This window comes from Panthera pardus, unplaced genomic scaffold, assembly GCF_024362965.1.
Source record: "Panthera pardus isolate Hobbes unplaced genomic scaffold, ASM2436296v1 HiC_scaffold_12, whole genome shotgun sequence".
Taxonomy (NCBI): Eukaryota; Metazoa; Chordata; class Mammalia; order Carnivora; family Felidae; genus Panthera; species Panthera pardus.
The window spans coordinates 105,075,843-105,100,347 of NW_026526677.1; the positions used below are offsets into that span (position 1 = coordinate 105,075,843).

General features: G+C 44.4%; 4 protein-coding genes and 1 pseudogene across 6 annotated transcripts in view; 2 read left to right on the plus strand and 3 right to left on the minus strand.

The window, feature by feature from the left end:
• DIXDC1 (DIX domain containing 1) overlaps positions 1-2,832 on the minus strand; it is a 72,869-nt gene extending 70,037 nt beyond the window's left edge. The window contains exons 1-2 of one of the 2 annotated variants that reach the window (XM_019469149.2): positions 2,709-2,832; positions 1,503-1,594 (exon numbers count right to left, since the gene is read on the minus strand). In XM_019469149.2, coding sequence (XP_019324694.1) covers positions 1,503-1,559 — 57 coding nt within the window. In that variant the 5' untranslated portion in view covers positions 1,560-1,594; positions 2,709-2,832. The remainder of the gene's footprint in view (positions 1-1,502; positions 1,595-2,708) is intronic. The other variant, XM_019469155.2, reaches the window with a different exon arrangement.
• A 384-nt stretch (positions 2,833-3,216) lies between these two features.
• On the minus strand, positions 3,217-10,174 carry CUNH11orf52 (chromosome unknown C11orf52 homolog). 2 transcript variants are annotated; one of them, XM_019469189.2, is made up of 4 exons: positions 9,908-10,114; positions 5,394-5,431; positions 4,352-4,407; positions 3,217-4,129 (listed from the first exon to the last, which is right to left on the minus strand). In XM_019469189.2, the coding sequence occupies exons 1-4, from the start codon at positions 9,937-9,939 to the stop codon at positions 3,881-3,883; spliced, it is 375 nt and encodes a 124-aa protein (XP_019324734.2). In that variant the 5' UTR covers positions 9,940-10,114; the 3' UTR covers positions 3,217-3,880. The 2 variants fall into 2 exon arrangements, with proteins under 2 accessions (XP_019324734.2, XP_019324733.2); XM_019469188.2 differs by lacking the exon at positions 5,394-5,431 and having other exon boundaries at positions 9,908-10,174.
• On the plus strand, positions 7,369-7,830 carry LOC109278663 (ATP synthase subunit ATP5MJ, mitochondrial-like; annotated as a pseudogene).
• Positions 10,175-13,906: 3,732 nt separating the features above from the next.
• HSPB2 (heat shock protein family B (small) member 2) lies at positions 13,907-15,313 on the minus strand. Its single transcript, XM_019469185.2, has 2 exons — positions 15,062-15,313; positions 13,907-14,559 (listed from the first exon to the last, which is right to left on the minus strand). The coding sequence occupies exons 1-2, from the start codon at positions 15,153-15,155 to the stop codon at positions 14,105-14,107; spliced, it is 549 nt and encodes a 182-aa protein (XP_019324730.1). The 5' UTR covers positions 15,156-15,313; the 3' UTR covers positions 13,907-14,104.
• A 771-nt stretch (positions 15,314-16,084) lies between these two features.
• On the plus strand, positions 16,085-19,309 carry CRYAB (crystallin alpha B). The gene is made up of 3 exons (XM_019469186.2): positions 16,085-16,451; positions 17,552-17,674; positions 18,962-19,309. Exons 1-3 carry the CDS (start codon positions 16,251-16,253, stop codon positions 19,163-19,165), a joined length of 528 nt encoding a protein of 175 aa, XP_019324731.1. The 5' UTR covers positions 16,085-16,250; the 3' UTR covers positions 19,166-19,309.
• The last annotated feature ends 5,196 nt before the right edge of the window (positions 19,310-24,505 follow it).

The following is a 24,505-nucleotide window of genomic DNA, read 5'->3' on the forward strand; positions in this document are numbered from 1 at the left end:
TTAAAAAAAATAAGTGTGAATCTTTGTCTCTTTCAGTGTATTTCCAAGACAAATATAAATAATTCCTGGTATCCTCCTATATTTTCTTCTCCTTCATCAATGCATTTTTTTCATTAAACATTCACTAGATATATGTTGAGGATCTGTTATATGTCATTATATGCCACGTTCTATTCTTTTAGACAAAAATTCAGGAACTCACAGTTACACATAAATACATGAATACACATAGAGGCAAGAAACAAGACTGAAAAAAAGAATAGTAAAAGGACGACTACTAAAACTGAGAATCCAATATTAGTATGTGGGGACAGAGTGTACAGGGTGAGTGTGACAGACTGAGTGGGTAGAAAAAGGAAAAAAGAGACAGAATGGTAAGAGACGAGTAGGATGTTGCCAAAGTAATCACCAGATGCTAGTGCTTAATATAAACTGTACTTAAGCAGACATGCAAATATATTCTACATGAATTTTTTAAATTCATGTTTCAAAAGTTATCTGCTAGTAATCCTGTGGGTAAAAATTAGATTAAGACTAGCGACATCTGGTGGATATTTTGAAAGTAATCCTTGAATTTCTCTACTGTGTAAACACTACAAGCCCCCATACCTCTGGACTGACATTCATAATATGTTAGGGTTCATAACTATGATGAAATCATCTTTCTTCAGGACCTAAGATCTCATTACAAGAGGTAGCCAGATTTCTACCAAGAAGCCTTCTATCTCTCAGCTGATGACCCTCTGCTTTCTGGAGGATGTATATATAATTTGACACCAGGATTCTTCCTTTAAAAGGTAACTTATTACTTAAAATGTTCACATTCTTTGAGGTAGGGATTCTACTTCTGGAACTCATCCCTAAGGAAAAGAAGTCTTAACTGAGGAAATCAATTCATTATTTACAATGGGTGAGGAGAACCTAAAAGTCCAACAAACAGAAAAATGGTCAAGAAAATTAGAATCATTATAATGTTTACCAAACATTTGTAGACCTACTAAAACAAATATTTTAACAATTTCATATTAACAAACATTAAGTTAAAAAAAGCAAAAGTCAAAAAGCGTGTGCATAATTTAATCTTAAATATGTAAGTAATATACATATAAAAAGGCTAGAAGAAAATTCTACATTCTAAAATATTAACATTGAGGGCTTCTGGATGGAAGCATTATTGTTTTTTTTTTAAATCATGGTTTGCAATATTTCTTAAATGCTCTATAATTGTCATGAATTATTTCTATAACAAACATTTAAATCTTTTAAACAATGCATATATTCTGATTAATTGCTATAATTTTCAATAAAATCTTCCTGATTTTATTAGTAATGAATCAAGGGAGCTAGAATTTCCACAAGAAGGGGGTAGCAAGAGAAGAAAGCAAATATATGACAATTTTGTTCCAGGATCTGAGTCCTGATGGAGAAACCCCAGTTGTAGAACTGTACTAAAATTCCATTAATGTCATCACACTCCTTTCAACAGTACACCAGAAACTTACAGAGGGCTCTGTGGGCAGCAGGGAGTTACAGAGTCTCCTAACCACTTGAGTCCCCATCTTCAGAGTGCCTAGAAAAGCCGGATCAGGGCCACCTTAAAATAGGAAGAGGGAGAATGTGCAAAAATACAGAACAGGAAAAAAACATTCCAAAGATAAACCAATCTATTAGGGTCAAGCTCCTGCTCCAAATCTACCAACATATGCCATCTAGAAGTTTCAGAAATAGTACCCTGATTAGTAAGAAATCCAGCCAAAGATACTGTAATCACAACAGGGCTATCCCAAGGGCATTTTAAAAACTACCCACTTAGGCTTACTAGTAATAAAGTAAAGAGCAATGCTTCCCTATCAGTCAAGCAAGGATGCATTTTCCCTCCTCCCTATGTTTATCAGTCAACGATCATAGGAAGGATTCTGAAGACAATCAGGACAAACACTGGGAGCTCAGCTTCTGCCATGCACTTCTATTCACCCTCAGGAATTCCGTTTTAACGTAGAAAGGCCGCATTTATATTTTAAGGCAGAAATGTTTTACGTAGTACTTTAAGTTTACAAAGTCTTATCACCTACATTGTCACATTTGACCGTCATGGTAAGTTACCGTTGGAAATAAAGTTCACTTTATTGCCCCCCAGTTAATAGTAGCAGGCTAGGGAGTTGCTCTGCCAATTAGTGATGGAGTTTTCTAGTCACTTCTTCTGAATCCACTTGCACTAGGTCTGTGCCAGAGAACAGGGTGGGAAAATGATGATACTGATGATAATGGCAGCCGATATTTGATTACATACTATGTACTGTTCCAAGTGCTTTTTAACTACAAACATTCTACGAAGTTGGTACTATTATTTAACAACTCTCTCGTGCTGTGATTCCATTCTCAGTACTGTGTCAGTCTCAAGGAATCATCCCTCTCGGGGATAAACTGAAGGGCATTGGTATTTGGGCAGGATGGCGTACAGACTGAAAGGGGATTTGCATTACTACTCGGGTCTCCAAGCTCTGAAAGTCTGAATCAGGAACGGCATCCTAAGAACCTGTAAGGCTTAGAGCTGTTCAGAACCTGAAACTTCCGCCTCCTTCTCCTCAACGCCCCCCCCCTCCCCCAGCCGCCTCCATCTCACGCCTCCGTGTGTCCCCATTTCTGATCTGGAAGCTCAACCAGTGGTAATTCTATTTCCCAGGCACCTCCCACCTTTTACCACCTACCTCTTAACTCATCGGTCCGTCTGGTTCAACATCTCTGTCCCCAGCCCTTCTGAGCACGGCCTCCTGCAGCTGCAGGGCCGCCGCCGCCGCGTTCCCGCTGCCATGGTGACGCGGAGGCCGGGCCCGACCTGGCCCCGCCCACCACCGGCCAGCGCGAGCCAGCCCCAGCTTACCTGGGCCCCGCCCCCTGCCTGTCCGGCCCCGCCTCCTAACGTCCCCGACCACAACCCCCGGCGGGTCTTGACCCCGCCCCCTGCCTTCCGGACCGGCCTCCTGCGGCCCGAACCAGCCCCGCCTCCTGACTGCCAGGATCCCGCCCAGGGAGCGCCCCCCTTCCGCAGATGAGAGCCCGCCTCCTGGGCGTGCAAACCTCATCCCAGCTCGGGCTCAGCCAAGGCCTGTGGAGTAGGGCGCGAAGGGTCTGGATTTCCCCGCCGCCCTTAGGCTAAGCGAGACCTGCTGCACTTACGTAGAGCCCGCGGACCCCCACCCCGCAACACGCACCAGGCATGTTCCTTATGCGATTTATTGATCCCAGAGACTTTGCACCTGCGAGAGCCTACGGTCCAGCCAAAGGGAGTTTCCGGGTCATGCAGTGCTGTCAGTGACTTGAAACACGTGTAACCGGTGGTCAGGGAATTGCTTCCTCCACGCCTCACCCCTGCCCTCGTTTGTCTTTTTTAGGTTCTGAGACCTTTGACCCAACCATTGAGGGAATTGCCCAAGCCAGCCCTGGGGGCTGGTATGAGAACTCAGAATGCTTTTCCAGAGCACTTCTTCTTCAGCTTTAGATTTAAGGTGTATAAAAGAGACACCATTAAATTAAGCCTAACAAAATCAACTTAAGTGCTGAGGTAACCTGTTCTTCCTTCACTTTTCTTGAAAGCAAGAGCAAAGGTAGGGGTCAAAAAAATTTTGGCATGCTCCTCCTGGTCCCTCCTTTTGTGGAACTCCATCCGCCCCTAACCAGCCCGAAAACAACTCCAAGCTCGCGGTGGCAAATTAAAGGTAGGCCTAGAGGAGAGAGCAAGAATGGGGGACTCTCACTGGGGTTCTGGAGTTAAGTTGAAAACGTGGCAGCCATCTCTGGGCCACCAGCCAATTCCCCAAAGCAGAGTCTCCCCACAGGAGTAGTGGCGAAATGACGGAAACAGGCCCTTCCTCCCCAAGGCTCACACCAGGGTGCCGTTCTTGCTGTCGTAGCGGGGCGTGGCCTGGGGGAAGCGAAGGGTTGCGTATTCTGTAGCATTTTCTGACTGAAGATGCTTCACTTCCAGAGCAGAGCGTGGCTGGGTACAGCTGTACACTTGAATGTCTGCATAATGTAAGCTGTTCTCCTTCACACTAAGGCCTCGACTCCTCTCCTGAGACGCAGGCTTCTCTAACACCTGCTCATACATACGTCCTGTTGTGTCATGGGCCTGCAAGAAATTGACAGCATTAAGGGAGGTACTTGGCTTGCTTTTGCCCCTCATCTGCAAAGCAGGGTCAGCTATACTGATGTCCCCTCGCTCTGCTCCTTTGTAGGGCAGAACCAGCAAGTTCTGGTTCAAGATGACCAGATGCATCCCAGGGTGAAAAAGCGGGAACCTCGGATCCTATATCTGAACAGCCCCCTGGAAGGGACGGGGGCCTGTCATTACCTTGGTGCCATTCTGCTGCTGCTGCTGCTGCTTCAATGTCCGTCTTGCTTGGCTTTCTGAGAGGCAGAAATCCACCTTAAATCCATTATCTCTTGAGCTGCCTGAGCTTGCCCTCTTTGAATGTCTGTTAAACTATTACAGTGGGCTTCTAACTAATCCCCCTGCCTCTGGGTTCACCCCTTTCACTGCTACCATCCCCACATCCAAACTCCTTTCACACTCTGCCACTGATATCTTCCATCCTCAGTTTTCACCCACCCCTAACACAGTTCAACAAACATATGCTGAGAGCCTGTTATATGCTGGGCTCTGTGACCCATTCTGGGCATTGAAGGAGGAGCAGGCTATTTTCTCTGCCTCAGGGAGCTTACTGTCTGCTGGAGGAGACAGATAATCACACAGACTATTAGAGTGCAAAGTGTGAGTGCTCAGCTACACCCAACAGTTGGTCACTTTCAATCAAGTCAGTCTCTTTCTCCTTCCTCCCTCCCCTTCTCCTTTCCTTCCTTCCTACCTTCCTTCTACATGAGATGATTGCACTGCCTGAAATACCCTTTCCTCTGCTCCTCCTCCAGCCTGAGAATTTGCTATTATTCCTTCGACATTGGTGTTTTCCCTCATCCTCCCATGGTGTGAGTATGAGTCTGTTACAGCACTAGTAGACTACATTGCAGTTCTCGTTTATGTGTAAACAAGTCTCTCAGACTTGATTTTCAGCTCTTCTTGTGCTCCTCTGCCTCCTTGGGACCCAGCAGAGCACCTCCTATACACTGTAAGTGTTCAGTTAATTTTTGCTGGGTGAATGAAAGAATGAACAACCAAGCTTGCCACTCTAAGATAATAGAAAGAATGAGACCCAGAATCTCAGCGCTGATCTGGGACCCAGTAACCAAAAGATTTTCTCTGGTGTACTGTCTCCCTTTATCCCTTCCAAGGGATACTCCTCCTTTTCATTCTTATGCCCTTTCCAAAAACACTGGTTCTAGTACTTTCTCTTCTCTCATTTGACCACTCCAAGCCCCCGCCCCCAAAGCCCAGTTACCCATTTTCTTTTTCCTCTGGGAAGTTGATGGGCAGCTCCTGTGAAGTGAAACACAGATCACCCACGTGTGAGAGTCCTGGCCTCTCTCTTCCCACCTTTATCATTTGTTCTGTGCCTCCTTAACATTTTGGGATGACCTTCCCTCACTTCCCTCTAACAACGATTCACCCTGAGCCAGCCAGAAAGTGTTTATCAAGGGTACCACATCTCTCCCACAAGGATGGTTCTGGAAGGTGGAGTGGTACAACTGACATAACCAAACCCAAAATACAGCCGCAGGCAATCAGGCACAACACGCCAGGGATATAGCTGGGTTGAGGGCTATTCTGGGATTGTCTAACAGGCTAATCCCAGCAGAGGGTAAGGGAAACCTGCCAAAAAATGGGATATTCCTGGATTCAGAGACCCTCTTGCTACAGCACTCAGTGTTTTATTATTTTTCTTGTTCCACAGTCTCTGCTAACATAGGGTTCCCATTCTGGGAGTCACAGAAGCTGCCACAACCAGGGTTAACTAGTTAGGACCCCTCCAAGCCCTTTTCTAACAGGCAATCTCCCTCCCTGTTTCCATGTCCTTGTCTTTAATTAACAGAGAAAGTGAGAGATATTTAACCTTTAACATCCACAGCACAGGGAGCTCTGAATTTGGTGAGTGACTCAGCTCCCCTGCCCTTGCTGCAGGACAGACCTCATTTCTGAGCCCCTGGGGTCTCTAGTGGAGCCAGGGTGTCTACGTGATTGTCAACTGTTTGATGGCCAGAGAAAAACACTTGTCTGAGGAAATAGGCTGAATAGTTTGAAGCTTACTCCGGATGCTTTTTCTTGCTAGTACATTTCCAACTCTCACCAGCGCCAACCCTATCTGTTCTGACCTCTGTCTCCCTAATGAAATTTCCTTCTTTTGCTAACTAAATAGAAAAAGAGAGAGAGAGGGAAGCTTCTAAATCATGTCCATTTTACTGCTGTGGAAAAATCAGGATTTTCCCACACTTCTGACAGAGTTTTGTGTTTTGGTGTGGCTTTTGGTTTTAATGCAGCTTGCTGAGTTGAGAGCAGATAGAGTCACCATCTGAACTTTACAGGTGGTTCAGAATTAAAAAACTCTGAAACCACTTCTAGGTCTTTCTACTTCTATTTTCTGCTTCTGCCACTTCAGCTCTTCCTCTTTTTTTTTTTTTTATATTTTTGTTATTAATTTATTTTTTACCTCTGCCTGGTCATAGCCTTATCTTAGCCTATAATTCTTTCCCCCTTGTTGCTACTGTTCTCCTACTTACTTCTACTTAAATGGATGAAGAGAATATAAATTTTAAAGTCACAGGTTTGGGTGACCCAATTTTAGTGAATGGAGCCTTTTCCCAACTTGGATACTATATAATGCCTGGACACAACCTAAATGGAATATTCAGTTAGACTCACAGTTGACAGGATTTTATTTTTAGCTCAGAATTCAGGAAACTAAATGGGCACTCTCCTGTATTGGTAGTATGAAAAAAAATGACTCAATTTTCCAAGAATGCAATTGACAAGAAGTATAAGGAGGCTTAAACATAAAATGTGTATCCTCTGATGTAGCAATTCCATATCCTAAGAAATAATTAGGTGCAAATATGGATGCTCATTGTAGCATTATTTACAATTGCAAAAAATAGGAAATACCCTAAATGTCCAACATCGGGAAAGACTACATAAATGGCATCTTCTATAAATGGAACATTGTACATCCACTTAAGAAAGATGTGCAAGAGGGCGCCTGGGTGACTCAGTTGGTTAAGTGTCTATGGCTCAGGTTGTGATCTTGTGGTTTGGGGGTTTAAGCCCCTCATTGGGATTCTGTGTGTGTGTGTGTGTGTGTGTGTGTGTGTGTGTGTGTGTGTCTGCATCCCCCACCCTTCTGCTCACACTCTGTCTCCCTCTTTCTCAAAAATTTGAAAAAAAAAAAAAAAAAAGAAAGATGTTGGAAGAACACCCAATAGCATGGAAAATCTTAATTGTTGTCAAGTTAGTAAAAAGATAATAATGTTTTGGGATTAAACCTATGCACATAAACATTTCAGAAGGATTGCATGGAGGTGATCTTTCTGAGTCACTGTGCAGGTTGGGGTGGGCTGAGCGGGAGCGGGAGGGGGTCCTGTGCCCAGATGTTTCCATCTCTTGTTAAAAATGTTTGGGTCCCCACGAAGCCCTACTATACCCAGTTTTACCAGGATATTTGGGTAGGAATGGGGTGCATAGGCTTCATCGTTTATAAGACCAGGGTAAAAGAAGTAAAGCTTTGAAAGCTTCCAGTCCCGCACCTGCTCATGGTTATCATTAACCCACTTTAGAGTACACGTCAGGTGGAGCTTCAGTCTGGCTGTAAATCTCAGCAAACTGTTAGATGGGAACATGGAGCATTGCTGCACACTTGTGGACGTGTGGTTTCCTTTGTGGCATGAATAAATGTAACTGTGAGGTGCACCAAAAAAAGGAAGAAAGAAATAAAGAAAGAAAGAAAGAAAGAAAGAAAGAAAGAAAGAGAGAGAAAGAAAGAAAGAAAGAAAGAAAAGGATTACATGGAAATATACTAAAATGTTTCTGTCATTTATGATTGCTATAAATATATTTAGTATATTTATGGTTGCTTCTTATTTCCTGCTCTTTGATACTTTCCAAATTTTCTGTGGTGAATGTATTACTTTTGTAATCAGAAAATAATAATAATAATAATAATGATAAATTTAAAATAAAAATCTTTTTAGTTGTCATACTATCAGTTTCTGTAAGTTTATTGAGATAATGAGAAACAGAGGGAAACAACATTTATCTACTTAAAATATCTACTAATATTTATCTACTTAAAATATCTACTAATATTTTAAGGGGAAAATAGTATATTTTGGTTAGAATATCGGGGGGGGGGGGGGTAGTGTTTCTAGCCAGGCTCTAGCGCCAGACTGATGTTATCAGATTAGCTGTGTGAATTTCAGCAAGTTTTTAGCTTAATCAGGCTTTCATTTCTTATTAATAAGGATAATAACAGAACCTAAACCCCATGGATTGTCATAAGAATTACATATAATAATTAATGTAAAATACTCAGCTAAGTGCCTGACATATAATGAGCATCAGTGAAAGCTGATTGCTATGATTACCACCATCAGAGGAAAAATTAACCAAAAATGAAGAATATGAAAACTTGGAACAAAGGAAGTGAAAGAAGTTGTTACACTCTTTTCTGTAGAAAATCTTATATGTTCCTAAATGTCCTGTGTCTGTGGGATATCTGAGAGTTTAAAAAGTGAATTTTTTCCTCCCAATCCTGATAAAATTCTGGGAAATTTATCATTGTTTCCGTCTTACAGAGAGGTCAACTAAGGCCCTAGAACTTTGGTATCTTACTCAAGGAGGGAGGGGCCAAATTTCCTATTATTGCTACATCCTCTGCGTCTGTCATTATACGTGGTATATATAGGTATTCAATATAATATTTGTTTGATAAATGAATGAGTAATAAGAACTGGACTTGAATCCAATGTACAGATTCCAAATCATATGTGCTTTTCAATGTGCCTTATCTATTTTTCTAAATATAATGATGATTTTTTTTTTTTCACAAGCAAGACATCCTCAAGACTGACCCAGGCTTGGAATGTATAGCTAAGAAAACAGTGAACAGGATAAAACCAGGTCCGGGAGTTTGGAGTGGTTACAACTCTGGGAAAGAACAGTAAAAACACTATGAATAATTTACTGTGAGGCTTTCACATATCCTCTGCTCTTCAAACCTATGATCTAAACAACATAGGTCATGCTATCTATATTGTACACATGAGGAAAAAGAGAAGTTACAGGATTTGCCGAAAGTCACACGAGTGTGAAAGCTATATTCAAATATTTCATGGATATTCTCCTTCTCTCCACTTCTACCCCTTTAAACAAACATTTCTCCAAAGTTGATTTCCTTGATTTGAGAGGGCAGAATTATGTAGTGGTTAAAAGTCTGGGCTCTGAAGTCAGACAGACCTGGATTGGAATGTTGATTTATTTGCTCACTAGCCATGTGACTTGGGACAAGTCAACTTCTCTGAACCTCAGCTTCTCAGCTGTAAAAACAGGAGGAGTAAGGCCACCTCCCCTCATAGCAATGTGGGGAAGAGTAAACGAGATTGTTTGAAAAGTGCCTGGAACATAGCAAGCTCGCCAATGCTATAATTAATTATCATCATCATCTGGGGAAGAAGGGAAGGGAGAGAAAGGAAAGGAGAGGAAGAGAAGGACAGAGAGAAACCGTGCCAATTCACCATTCCCATCCTGCTCTGGCCCATTCTACCGTCAGCAGGCTTGGCTGTGTTCTCTGAAAGATGTGAGCACAGAAAGAGGTAATGCTCTGGTGTTGGCACCCGGGAGGTGTGCCAGGCAGAGGGAGGTGGCTGTGGGAGGTTGATAGAGAACTAGCTGCACTCTTTCTCTTATTCTCTTGGCCTGCGTGTCCACGAACAGAGACGTTACCCTCCACCCCCTGCCCCTACTCACCAGTGTCCCCCGAAGCAAAGCCGGTTTCCCATGGTGCTCTGTTGCCGCGGAGGGAGCCCAGCTGTTTTTCTACATAAAGAGGCTTGTGCATTTCCTGGTTCCTGGTTTAGCTTTCAGTAAGAGCTCCCGGGGAGTCTCTATCAGTGTCAGATTTCAACCTAGCAGGTTGGACTTTGGAAGCCACCTGCTGGAATGATTCCCAGGTGACTGTTACCAGCCAAGTGGTAGAGGAACACACGTGGGCTCCAGGTGAGAGCTATCTCACCTTCGGGATTTGGAGCTGCTTTGAAGAAGCCATAACTTTGAGCGTCAAGCTTCAGTGAAAAGAAACCTGAGATGGCAAAGGGCTCTGGGTTTCCTTAGTAAATGTTTCTCTACTACATCACACTGTCATTGAAATACATTCTCTACAATGGAGTCAAGGGTCTTACCTTGTGTTTCCCGGCACTACTCAGGTTTAGTGGAGTTTTACTTTCAAGGTAATCAGTATCAATTTCTTATTATCCCTGTCCAGAATCTGGGTTTGAATACTGGAGTCTCTAGGAAATTTTAATTTAGGGAAATGGGTTCCTTTCATATCCTCCCTTGCTTTTGGAATTGATGTGAGCAGATCACTTTTTTCCACGATGGTGAAAGAGAGGAGGACTAAACTCATTACCTAATCCCCTTTCTGGTCAGAAATCACATGGTTCTATGACTGGAATGGCCTCTCAGCACATCTTGACCACTCACTTCCTCATGTTCAGTACAGAACTACAGAATCTCTGCTTCCAACTCAACTCAGACTCTCCCTCCAATGACCCAAAGTTAGAAGCATTCTGCACTCACCAGAGAGCAGGGTACAGTCGAGCAAATTCCTCCATAGAAAATGTGGGCTCTGGGAGAATTTGCGAAACCCATAAGGCTTGTCTTCAGAGCTCCCACCCCCACACTGCCCAGATGCCCTGTTATTTGTATGCCCCTTGTGGATGTTCAGGACCCACCACTCAACCCTGCACTCCACAGAGAGTACACTGGGCATTTCCTTCCTCCCCATCCTGTTTCCTTGTGAGAAAGGAGCATAATGAGAGTGACAGTTTTAGAGGATTGGGTGAAGATTACGTGAGATAATGTATACAAAGTTCTAGTCCACAGCCTGGCACATGGGAAGCTTTCAGTAAGTCCTACCTATTGTTATCACTTCTTCTCAGCTAATTGTCAGATGGCAAAGCATCTCACTTTATCATCTTGTGCTGGATCATTGCACTAGCATTTTACTTCATGGCTATGCTTCTTCCTAGCAAGCCCTTCTATGCGCCAGCATCAACAGTATTCTTTTCATCCTGATGTCTGAACGTCTTAGCCTGGCACTCAAAGCCCTCCAACAACCTGGTCCCTTTTCAGCCACTCTCTCTAATTTAAAGGAAAAATTTTAAGGAGAACATCAAAGAGATTTTATAACCAGAAACTGCAAAGGAACCAACAGTGTATTGTGGTACCCAGAAAACCTGATCTACCTTAAGCAGTATTAATAGAAGTCTACAGTGATAAACAAGGGAATTGATTATTCCACTGAAGTCTGTATCAGTCAGTCCATGACTAGAATAATAATTTTAATCCACATGTTGAATTCCAAGTTACACTGTCAAAAGGCAATGTGTTCTAGAGAAAGTTGTCTAGGTGATAAATAGTTTGGAAAGTTCTAGGGGTACCTGGCCACCTCAGTCAGAGGAGCACGTGACTCTTGATCTCGGGGTTGTGAGTTTGAGCCCCATGTTAGGTGTAGAGATGGTTTAAATAAACAAACAAACAAACATTTTTAAAAAAATAAACTTTCTAAAAAAGTTTTGTAAGATATAGTTAAAAGAATTAGGCATGTTTACTTGGGAGAGAGAAACTTTAAGAGGATGGGATAGTTATTTTAAAATATCTGAAAGGGGCTTTCCAAGTGAAAGAAGGATTACATTGATTTTCTGGACACAACCACACCAATAAGCAGAAGTTACTGAAATGAAGATTCTGGACCAATAGAAGGAAGAATTTATTAGAATTATGTCCAAAGAGTTCTGATGAAGAACTGTGAGAAAGAACTTACAAAGTTCCCCATCACTTAAAATGCCCAGAGAGGGGTGCCTGGGTGACTCAGTTAGTTGGTTAAGTGACCGACTTCGGCTCAGTTCACAATCTCTCAGTACATGAGTTCAAGTCCCACATTGGACTCTCTGCTGTCAGTGCAGAGCCAGCTTAGGATCCTCTGCCCCGCCCCCCTTTCTCTCTGCCCCTGCCCTGCTCATGCTCTGTCTCAAAAATGAATAAAAAAAATTTTTTTTTAATGTCCGGGAAGAAGTTGACTAATGGTCATAAAAGAGTTTGAATGGTGTGGGGATTTGGACTGAATCAGAGATTTCAATTTTTTTTCTAGCTAAGGAACCCTCTCTTTTATTTTATTTTTTTGATAATTTTTTTAAATGTTTATTTATTTTTGAGACAGAGAGAAACAGAGCATGAGTCGGGGAGGGGCAGAGAGAGAGGGAGACACAGAATCCAAAGCAATCTCCAGCCTCCGAGCTGTCAGCACAGAGCCCAACGCAGTGCTTGAACTCATGAACTTTGGTATCGTGACCTGAGCCGAAGTTGGATGCTCAACCAACTGAGCCACCCAGGTGTCCCAGGAAGCCTTTCTTTTAAATAAAGCTCCCGTAAAAATAACAATTACAGAATAGATCATTGTAAAGTCATTTTGGCTGAAGTCCAATTAGAATCCTTTCTAATCTCCTTTTCTTCACAACTAGATGTAAGTTTCCCCAGAGTAGACAATAAAAGAGCATAGTTTTTAAATTTTATGTTTGTAATGTACATCCTCCATAGTATGTTACCGGGGGTTGATAAATACTCGTTGAATGAATGGATGAACAAAAGAATATATCAGTAGTTTTTTCTCTGATGCATGCTTTCATTTTTAATAGATGGTAATCTTTTAACCAAGAATTGAATTCTTTGAGTGAGGGTTCTTATCTTGGGAATTCACAGATGCCTACGAAGGGGTACATGAGTGGATCTCAAGAGCTGTGTGAACCTATTCAAATTGTAGGGCAAATGTGAGAGCACGTATATTTTTTCTGATAACAGGATCTATTGCTTTTGCTAGATTTTTCACCTGGGTCTGTAACCTAAAAAAGTTCAGAATCAACCACTTCAATGGAAAAATTTGAGGTGACCACCACAATCTGGTAAAACATATTTTTGGGGGCAGGAGAGCTCGTCTGGACACTCCTCAAATCACACACATGCAATGAACTACAAGGAGGAATTGAGAAGTCAGGCACGCACGCTTTCCTGAACATAGCATATCCCTCGTATTAAGACTCTGCGCCCAAAGGAAGGTTCTCTGGCCATCACCACCACACAAGTAATCCTAGACCCCCTGTATTTAGACTCGGATTGGGTGGGTGATGCAGTGATTCCTCTCTTTAGGATGTTCCAAGACTAGAAACAAAAGGTGTCCCCTGTGCGGAGGTTGGAGAGACTTTGTGGTTTGGTGAGAGTGGCAGAGGCTCCTGTGTCTGTGCCCCGCATAGGCATACTCCATCGCTCAGAATTAGACACCATTTTCAGCCGACAGACCTTACTACAGGAAAACAGGGCTTTAGGCAACGCTCCCCAGCCTCAAACAATTTCCCCAACCCCTACCCAACACAGGCCAGACAGGCTGGAGACCCTTGTTTTTGTGTCTCTAATCACCAGCTCAGACAGTGCCCTCTGGGCTGTTTGGATGGCATATCCCTTTTCCCTCCCAGGATCACTCTCTCTTTTGTTGCATTGTGAGAAAATTATGGCTAGGAATTTGATCTGGAGCCAGTGTCAGCTTCCGGGTATGATCTCAGCATCCAAGTGTGAGCTCAGGGTGCTGTGACGTTGGGTACATCTAACTGAGGAGCTTTTTGTCTAGCTGGCTGTGACCTCCTCCCTCCCTGCCCATCCCATCGTCCAGGCCACAGAATAGGGAGAAGCACAGACAAGGCCCTGGGATTGGGGTTTATTCAGCTCCACCCAGGACTAAACAAACACTTTGACATGTCTCAAGGGACCAAACCATACATTGTGGGCCATGCACTTTTCCCTTCCCCCAAGGATGCTGCTACCTCTGGGGCGGTGGGCAGCTGCTCCTATCACGGCGGGAGGTGGAAAGGGGCTCACTGGGTGCTGGCTCCAGGGCACTCAGGGCTCCACTCTGCCTGCCTCCTCCTCTTCCTCTGGATCTGGAGGCGCAGGGAGCAGGGAGATGTAGACCTCGTTGACCTCCGTGTCCAAATGGCGGCCACCCCGAGGTGCCTCCAGGTTAAGGATGCCATCGTGGGAGAGAGCTGCGCGGACCCGCCAGGGGTCCACGTCAGCAGGCAGGACATAGGTGCGGCAGAACTCTCGGGACACGAAGCCGTGGCGGTCCAGGCGCTGGGGGTGCCTGGCAGACACCTCCAGCAGGTTGTCCACAGTCCTTACAGTCACCTCATCTGGGGTGAAGTGGCTCACATCCAGAAATGCCTGAAATTTACCCTCACTGAGCCTGAGCTCCGAGGCCCCTGCCCTGCTGCCCTCCCCAGCTGCGGTGGCCCGGGGCCGCACATAGTAGCCGTGGTAGAGGGTGGGGGTCAGGATCTCTTCTGGCAGGAGGCCTGAGGGGCAGAGAAAGAAGGCAAGAGGCAGGATGAGGGAGAATGGGGTGGGAACAAGGGTGAACTGGGGAGATCAGGAGATGAGGACCAGGGAGAGCAGGAGAGGAGTCAGGAGAAGTAGGAAAATGAGGCGGGGGGTGGGGGTGGGGGGGTGGGGAATTAGCAACTGGAAAGAGGGGACTGAGATGGGGAAGGAGACTGGGGGGTGGAGGGGGGCAAACCAAAAGGGGGCTGGGTGGACAGAAGGGGAACCAGAAGGCACAGCGAGGGGGTCAGGGACAGGCATGGGAGCCTTGCGGGCACCGCGTCTGCCCCGAGGTCAGTAGGAAGGGGACCGAGCCCTGCTTGGCTGGGGACGGAGGGGGAGTTTGGGGTGGGAGATGGCTCGCCCCAGGAGTTCAGTTAAGCCTGCAGTGGGGTGGAGGCCAGTACCATTGGGAGGTCAGCCCAGAATTTCAGGAGGTGGGGGTGGGAAGCAAGGGGGGTGGCGTCTGTGCCATACCTTCTCCGAAGCGCTGCTCGCCCAGACGGCTGGGGTTGGCGAATTCGTACTCGGTGGTGGCCGGGTGGGCATGTGGCACCGAGCGGCCTGACATGGCTGCAGAGGCGTCGGCGGCCCTGGTCCGAGGTGCAGCGACCCCTCCAGCTGCCTGGAGAGCCGGGGCTCGGTCGGGGGTGGGGGCGGGGTCTACACCACCCAAAATAGTGCCGAGCCTGGGGCGGGGGAGGGGCGGGGAACCGGGGCCCTGAGCGCCAGTGACAAGTGTGCGACCAGCCCCGCCTGGACCCCCGTGCTCCCCCCCCCCCCCCCCCCCCCCCCCCCCCCCCCCCCCGCCTCACACCCTTCAGCTGTCACAGGCTGCCCGAAGGGACAGCTGGGGGTTCTGGCTGGGCAGCCAGCTGGGGATGGGGAGGCTGGTGTGGGAGGCCCTGGAGAGGCCTCGCTGAAACCCTCAGTTTGTACATTTTCCACATTGCCTCCTCTCCTCCTCCTTCCCAGGCACCTTGCACCCTTCTTCATAAAGCTCCCCTGGTTTAAATGTTCTGTGTGCTATGGAAGGTGAGAGATGCAAGAAACTTTTCCACCTTTTCTTTGGGGTGGAGGGAAGGGTCCCCCTGCCCAGATCAATGTCAGAGTCCTTTCCTGAACCCGGGTAGACCCCGGGCACCACACAGATGCCTGGCACTGACTTGTTGGTGATCACTGCTCTCCTCTAGGGACCCACAAAGAGTTAATGTCCCTGGGGCCCAGCCTAGGAAGATTCCAGTTCCTGCCCAGGCCCAAGATAGTCGCTGGCCCAATTCCCCTGGCATGCTAGGCTGCAGAGGAGGAGGAGGGGCACAGCACCCTCCTGCTTAGGATTCCTGACTTCAACCCAACTCCAGAGAAGGGGGGGGGGGGGGCGCCATTGGGCGTGGACGGAAAGCTAGTGAAACAAGACCAGCACAAGTCACTGGCCAGCTCAGACGTGTTTGTATTTCTCTTTTCTTAGCTCAGTGAGTACTGGGTATGTGTCACACTGCCAAATCCCCGATCACAAGTCTCCATGAACGGGCGGTGAGCTGGGATAATAAAACTCCTGACATCACCATTCCAGAAGCTTCACAAGACTGCGTATATAAGGGGCTGGCTGTTGCTGCGGCTGAAGGAGCTGACCAGCCAGCTGACCCCCTCCACTCACCTAGCCACCATGGACATCGCCATCCACCACCCCTGGATCCGACGGCCCTTCTTTCCTTTCCACTCCCCCAGCCGCCTCTTTGACCAGTTCTTCGGGGAGCACCTGTTGGAGTCTGATCTCTTCCCAACTTCTACTTCCCTGAGCCCCTTCTACCTCCGGCCACCCTCATTCCTGCGGGCACCCAGCTGGATTGACACTGGGCTCTCAGAGGTAAGTTTCCCTCTGCCAGGACAGGAGAGTTCTTCCTGGAACCTCCTGGAAACCTATCCACCTGCTCTCCTTTTTCTCCTTGCCTACATCTGGCTACATCTAAGTGTCTTAGTCACTTGTGTGTCCACCAGGGAAGAAAGACTGGGTTACTGGTTCTTTCACCCAGTTGTCTGTTTGTATCGGGTGCTCTTCTGTATCCTACTTTACTACATTTTTTCCATGTGCTGTGAAAATCACCCTCTATCCCCTAACTTCTAAGTAGGATGCCCCTTTCTGGTTTGATTCATAAAGATCCAGGGAAAGATCTGCCTTCAGACTCCTTTGCTCACCTCTTCTAATCCCTCATACTCCTGATAAATTTTATTACTTCAAGCTTCAGATCAGGAAAACAGTCCTGCCTCATGCTGAGGGTTTCATCTCCACTGCATGGGGCTGGAGACAGCAACCACTATTTTCTTCCTTTCAATTCCTTTGTCTATGATTTCCCAGGTTTCTCAGGGCTGTGACAGGGCACTGACCTGGGCCCATACCTAAGGAGAAAAGAATATAGGCCAATTCTTGGGGCCCCTCCTCTCTTGTCCTAAGAAGGTGGGAGAATGGGGTGAACAGATAAGATTAACAGAGCTGCCACAGATAATACACTGGTTTAAAAATATTCAAGTATGAGTAAACAGGAGCTGAGTGAGCAAGGGCTTTGGAAGGACAATCAGGGCTAGGAGAACATTCCAGATTGAGTGGGTGGGAAACTTGGCAGAGGTCTGAGCAAGAAGAAGGGGCCTTTGTCTCATGGACAAATGACAAGGCCGGGCATCAGGGTCAGAGAGGCAGCAGAAACCTTGCCCAGACCCATCCTTTTGATTGGCCTGGGTGGCCTGTCTTCTTTCCTGTCCCTGTAAATAAAGTTAGGATCTGATGCCCATGTGCTATGCCTTGGGTACCACTGTGGTGACTCCCCTGAACCAGAGAGCCATGTTTATTCAAAATGGGATTTTTTTTAGTCAAAAAAAAAAAAAAAAAGGAGGATAAAGTCTGCAGAATGATGAGACCGTACTAGTGTAATCCACATTCCTACCATCTTTTCTCCCCCTTGCTATTTCTAGATGCGTCTGGAGAAGGATAGATTCTCTGTCAACCTGGATGTGAAGCACTTCTCTCCAGAGGAACTGAAGGTCAAGGTGTTGGGAGACGTGATTGAGGTGCACGGCAAACATGAAGAGCGCCAGGTGCATAGCTTGCTTTCTCTTCTCATTCATTCAGTGAAAACTATATGCCAGATGCTGCCATCAGCCTCTGAGTCTGGCAACCTCCAGTCTTAAGCCAGAAAGGTCTGGGACAGGGACAGACCTGCTGTTGCTGTTTGGGCCAGAGAAGTGATCTTTGTTGTTCATTCTGATTTGATTGCCTTAGGTGGGATAGATGGGATGTTTACTTCCCGTTTAAGCCCGTAGTTTTTGGCCGCCTTAGAATCACTAGGGGAATGAAAAAGTTCCAGTGCTTAGGCATATTACAGACCAAAATTTTTAGGGGTGGGCACCAGGCATCAACATTTTTTAAAGGGGCAAGGTGGGGGGAAGCTCCCTAGGTAATTCTAGCGTGCATTCAAAGTTGAGGACCACTGATTTAGGAATAGCATTTGTTGGACATGTGGTTGCTTTACGTCACTATATGAATTGCAGGTACCCTGAAGACCCTTGACTTTGGGATGTTGTTTTCATATGCTCCTGAATCCTCTCATCTTTAGCCCATCTAAATGCTCAACAACTTGCTTTGCCTAAGTTTCAGAGCTACACTCAGCAGCTAAAACCCTGCAGCCCGTGTGGAAATCACTTAATTGAGAGCCTGTCTGCCTACATGCTGGTATAAAGATTAGAATCAGCTAGTGTTTAGCAGAATCCTAGAATATGGAACAGATTCTCATTAATTTCTGGGAGGGTTTTTAAATGTGGCAGCTGCTGACCAATTGTTGATAACTCCGATACTTGTGCATCAGACAGTAAGGTTTGAGGTCCTCAGGCTGTTTCAGTTTTGCTTATGGGATTTAACTTTGGGTCATAGTCTCCCTGGATGAAGTTTTGTTGCTCTTGTTGTTGTTTTTAGCGGCAGTCCTATTGGTCTGGAACATTCTGGGACATTCCTGAAGAGTCAGGACAATTTTTGGGCTTCCTTAGGGACTCAGATCTTCAATGATATGGATGATATTCTAGATCCTGTAGGCCCAACAAACATTGATCTAAACCTTTGGGAAATACCCATAAAAATATCCATGCCTCAATTTGGAGAGCCTTCAAGGTTTTGCCCTTTGACTTCTCAGACTCTCCTTGGTAGGAGTGACCACCTAGGCAACTTTATCTCAGCCCCAGCCAGAACAGCTGTTAAGTTTTCCTCTCTTGTTGCAAAGGCGTATGGTCACACCTAAGGGGAAGAAGGATGTCTGAGTCCTCAGCAATTGGTGCTACTTCCTGTTCTTACCTCTCTTTTTCCTCATTCCCTCATTTCCTCTCTTGGATTAGGATGAACATGGTTTCATCTCCCGGGAGTTCCACAGGAAATACCGGATCCCAGCTGATGTGGACCCTCTCGCCATTACTTCATCCCTGTCATCTGATGGGGTCCTCACTGTGAATGGACCAAGGAAGCAGGCCTCTGGCCCTGAGCGCACCATTCCCATCACTCGTGAAGAGAAGCCTGCTGTTACCGCAGCCCCCAAGAAGTAGATGCCCTTTCTCTGACTGCATTTTTTAAAACAAGAAAGTGTCCCCACCAATGAATGAAAATCTTGTGATTAGTGCTGAAGCTTATTAATGCTAAGGGCAGGCCCAAATTATTAAGCTAATAAAATACTATTCAGCAACAGATAACTGTCTTGTGTTTGAATATTCTGTGTTTTAAAAAATTAATGTGGAAATACAGCAGATCCATTTAGTCACCGCATTATGATTTAGGGGCTTCTGGGGATATTATAGTCAGAATGACTGTCTCCATTACTTACTAAGAGTGTAAATTTCACAAGTCACTTAACCTTTCTAGCCCTTAGGTATTACATTTGTAACATGTGGCACTGATTTGTAGACTGTTGTGAGGAGTAAATTAAGGAGAAAACAGGTAAAACCCTTGGCAGAGTTCAAGGAATATCAGTTCCTCTGTCTCCTTCCTTGATTTCAGCCCTCATTTCCAACAATAAATCTGAACAAACTCTGGATAACAATGCATGAAAGGCCTTAGTGAGTCTGCAATTCATCATGTTGCCAGGCAGGAGGTAGTGCCCCCAATAGTGACATTTTCCTGCTGCCTTCAGCTGATTCACAAGAGCAATAACCAGGACTTACTTGGGCGACTATCACCAAACAAGCCTTTCAGTCGTAATCCCTAAATTATTTAGCAATAAATTTTCCTTTGAGAACCAATTCAATGACTGCCACCCACCATAAAAAATTAAGTTTTAGAATTACAATTAATCATTGATCAGTAAGTGATTCTATTATTTAGCTTAAACAAAGACAGTTTACTCTACAAAAACACCCCCATTCCACTTGTGGTTCCAGACAAAACTTCTGACTCAATTAATGAAAAATAGCCCCGGTGTGGGTTATCTGGGATAAATGTTTGCAGGCAACTCCTATTTTACTGTAGCAGCATCTACCTAATTTCTGACCTCCCACAACGACTGACCATGAGGTGAAGTGAGATTCCTGCCTCCACAATGCCTACAGATTGGAGGTTGGCCACACTTTTAAAATATTCTACACAAAACAGTTGCCGACATTTTTCATGATGCAGGGGTGTGGAGCTAGGACGATATAAATTGCACATCTATACAGGTTCAAAATGTTACCTCCTGAAAAACAACTTCCTAATAGTCAGAAATGCCATGGTCTAGCCAGCTAATTTTTGTGGCTGTGTTGCAGACACTCTTGGGGGTCTGACCAACCTATGTATCACCTTCAGTCTTGCCAACAGCTCCCCAGTTGGTTTAGGTATCCACCATATACTTCCTCGCCATGTGCTTCAGGAAAGTGAACCCAAGCTCCAGCTTGGTTCCAGCCGGTTCCAGCCACAAGTGATCTTATCTTTTTCCTTTTTTGAGAGACAGTATGAGTGGGGGACTGGCAGAGGAACGGAGGGAGAGAATCTTAAGCAGGCTCCAAACCAGTGTGAAGCCCCATGCTCATGATGTGGGGTCATGACCTGGGCCCAAATCACGAGTTGGACGCTTAACCATCTGAGCCACCGAGGTGCCCCAGGTGGTCTATCTTGATTAGCCCAAGCCAATCATGGAGATTCCCTTCCCTCTGTCAAGATTAGTCTTGAAAAGGCCATGACCCAATTATGGCTAATGAGACAGGAGGGCAGTTTGCTGGAGGTGCTTCTGGAAGAGGTTTTGAGTTTTTAAAAAGACTCACCAAAAGAGAGAAAGGGAGAAAAGTGGGAAGGAGAGATATTTTTTTCTTCTTCTTTCGGGTATTGGAGCATGATGGTGTGGCACTCAGATTGCTGTAAGCATCTTGAAACCATGAGGGACCATCCATGATATGCTGAGGATGGCTGAGCAAGAAGGTGGCAGGACTCCAGGTTCTTGATGGGTCACTGCATTGCTAAATTGGCCAGCTCTAGACCTTCCTTACTTCAGAATGTCTTATGCCTTATTTTTGTTTAATTTATTTTGACAATGCTTTTATGTTACTGGTACGCAAAAAAATCTTAACTGATAGAGGCTGAATTAAATAGTGTAAAAATCTGAGAACGTCCTGGAAACCATGTGTCAACTTTAATCATTTTAGTGGATTACCAGATTTCTCAAGCAAACATAATCTTAATGACTTGGTGTTAAATAAATCATATTTTGCATACTAGATCTTGATATTTATGTTTTTGACAAATTTGTTCAAAATGTGTAGGGTCAGTTTTTTGGTGCAATTTAACTGGACTCAAGTGAGACTAGTTCTTTATTGTTCCTCTTTTCCAGATTCCCTCTTTTGCTATGGCTGTTCATTGTCATTAGTGTAGGACTTTTCTAGTCCAGTATATTTAAGGATTTTTCCCTCAGTTTTACAAGCTAGCTCATCCATAATTCTGTTTCATTCATATTTGAATTATGCTACAGGTCTGTTGAGGCAATTCTAACTAGCATTTATTTATTTATTTATTTATTTAATATTAACTAATATTTATTGAGCACTTACTATGTGGTTGGCACTGTACTAAGTGCTTTACCTTTATTTATTTATTTATTTATTTATTAAAAAATTTTTAATGTTTATTTTTGAGAGAGAGAGAGAGACAGGCAGACAGAGCATGAGTGGGAGAGGAGCAGAGAGAGAGGGAGACACAGAATCCAAAGCAGGCTCCAGGCTCCAAGCTGTCAGCACAGAGCCTGACATGGGGCTTGAACCCATGTATGGTGAGATCAGGACCTGAGCCAAAGTCCAACATTCAACTGACTGAGCCACCCAGGCACCCCTACCTTTTTTTAAACTATCATTTTTTTATAGAATAATTCTAGGAAATAATGTATAATAAATGCATGTAACTTCAGTAAGATATAACACTTAGAAGACCAGATGGATGTTTTTGACTACTGGTTTAGAGGTAATACATATTTTCTTGTTTAGAAAAATTCTATTTCATACTTTATGTTTTATTTTGAATATTTCACTGGGTCTGATCTTTGTTCTGGAAATTGACAATGCTTAATCATTCAATAAATATTTGAGTGCCCACTATACGCTAAGTACAAAAATAAGACATGTCTGCTCTAAAGGAATTAAGAATTGAGTAGGACAGCAGGCAAATAAAAGGGCAATTCTAAGACATCTTTTCAAGATTCTATGATGTCTCTTTAAAATGTCTGCTATGGGGTCCTTTAAAAGGAATATATTTCCTGGACATGCAAGGAATATTGGAGATGGTTACCCATGATCAAAATTTCTTAACAGCTTTATTGAGATATTGTTCTACACTATTAACCCATTCAAAGTGTACACTTTAATAGCTTTTCATATATTCACACAGTTGGGCATCCATCACTACAACCAGTTTTAGGTCATTTCATTAGCCAAGAGGATACCTTACCCCCATTAGCCGTCATCCTCCAATGCCCACCCCTCAGCCTTAGGCAACAACTAATCTACTTGTTGTCTCTATAGATTGGTCTATTTAGGACATTTCATGTAAGTGGAATCATACAATATGTATTCCATTGTGACGAGCTTCTTTCCCTTAGTGTAATGTTTTCAAGTTTCTTCCATGTCATTACATATATCAGTACTTCATTCCTTTTTAATGCCAAATAATATTTCATTGCACGGATATCATCGTTTATTTACCCATTCATCAGCTGGTGGACATTTGGGTTACTTCCACTTTTTGACTATTATTGATGCTGCTGCTATGAACACTACTGGTTTTTTGTGTGCATATATGTTTTCATTTCTTTTGAGTATATACCTAGGAGTGGCATTGCTGGATTATATGATAACTCTATGTTTAAACTTTTTTAAAAGTTTATTTGTTTTTGTGGGGGGAAAGTCCCATGTGCATGTGTGCTTGAGCAGGGGAGGGGCAGAGAGAGAGAGAGAGAGAGAGAGAGAGAGAGAGAATCTTAAGCAGGCTCCATGCTGTAAGCACAAAGTCTGACTCTGGGCCTGACTCAGGGCTCTCATGATGGAGATCATGACCTCAGCCAAAACCTAGAGTCAGCCACTTAACTTACTGAGCCACCCATGAGCCCCAAACCTTTTTTTTTTTTAAACCATTAGATCCACACTTCCTATGGTACATTACTACAATTCACTACAGGGTACATGTTTATTTTTTATTTTCTAAAAGTAGTCTCTACACCCAACATGGGGCTCAAACTCATGACCCTGAGAACAAGAGTAGATTGCTCCACCAACGTGAGCCAGCCAGGCGCCCCAATGTTTAACCTTTTGAGGTACCACCTGGCTGTTTTCTAAAGCAGCCGCACTATTTCACATTCCCACCAGCAGTATATGAGGGTTCTAATGTCTCCGTATTCTTACCGACACTTACTATCATCTATCTTTTTGGTTACAGCCATCCAAGGGGGTGTCTAACTGCATTCTTAGTGGTTTATAAGACTTAGCAAGTTGATAGTATCATTGGTTTATACGACTTCGCAAGGTGAAAAGGAAAGGGAATACATCTAGGAAGAGTGAAGAGCATGAAGTGCCCATGTATTCAGGTTTGGTTAGGGCATCAGATGTATGAGGCGGGGGCCTGTGTGAGAGACAAGGCAAGGGAGTTAGAAAAGGATTCTGCTAAGGACTTTGGAATTTATTTTGAGGGAAATAGAAGTCAATAAAGGGCTTTAATCAAGCGAGTGTCGTGATCAACTTTGTCTTTTTAGAGTCACTTTGGGAACACTATAGAGATTGATATGTGGGGACTGAAATAGAAATTAGAGCTATCAACCAAAAGGGTCTCACAGCAGAATGGATGAGAAATAAGGGAAAACTGGAGCATGGAAAAGGCAACAGAGAGGTAAAAAAGGGAGACTTAATCAAAACATAACATGGAGGTAGAGTTTACAAGGCTCTCTATGTTTGAATGGGTTAAGAAAGGAGGAACCAAAATACTCCTTGGTTTCTGGTTTTGACAACTGGATAAACTTATTATATAGTATATAATATTAAAACTAAGAAAGAGTGGTTAAGATACATAAAAGAGGGCTATTGAATTCACCCAGATATGGAATACATTAGGAGGGAAAAAATTTGAGACAGAAGATTATGAGTCCAGTTGTAGGTATGGTGAGTTTGTGGGCCTTTGGGAGTTTGAATGGAGATATTCAGTAAGTAGTTGGGTATGTATATTCAGAGCTCTGGAGAGCATCTGGTATAGAAGCAGAGCTTTGGAATATGGAAGCACATAGGTGAGAGCTGAAGGTCTGGGTGTTGATAGTATCATCTAGAGTTAGCCAAAAAGAGTTGTGGGGAAAGTCAACAACAGAATCATTGGAAAGACAAATGTAAGGGATAGGCAGAGAAAGATGAACTATAAAAGAGACAAAGAGGTGTCTCAGAAAGATAGGAGAA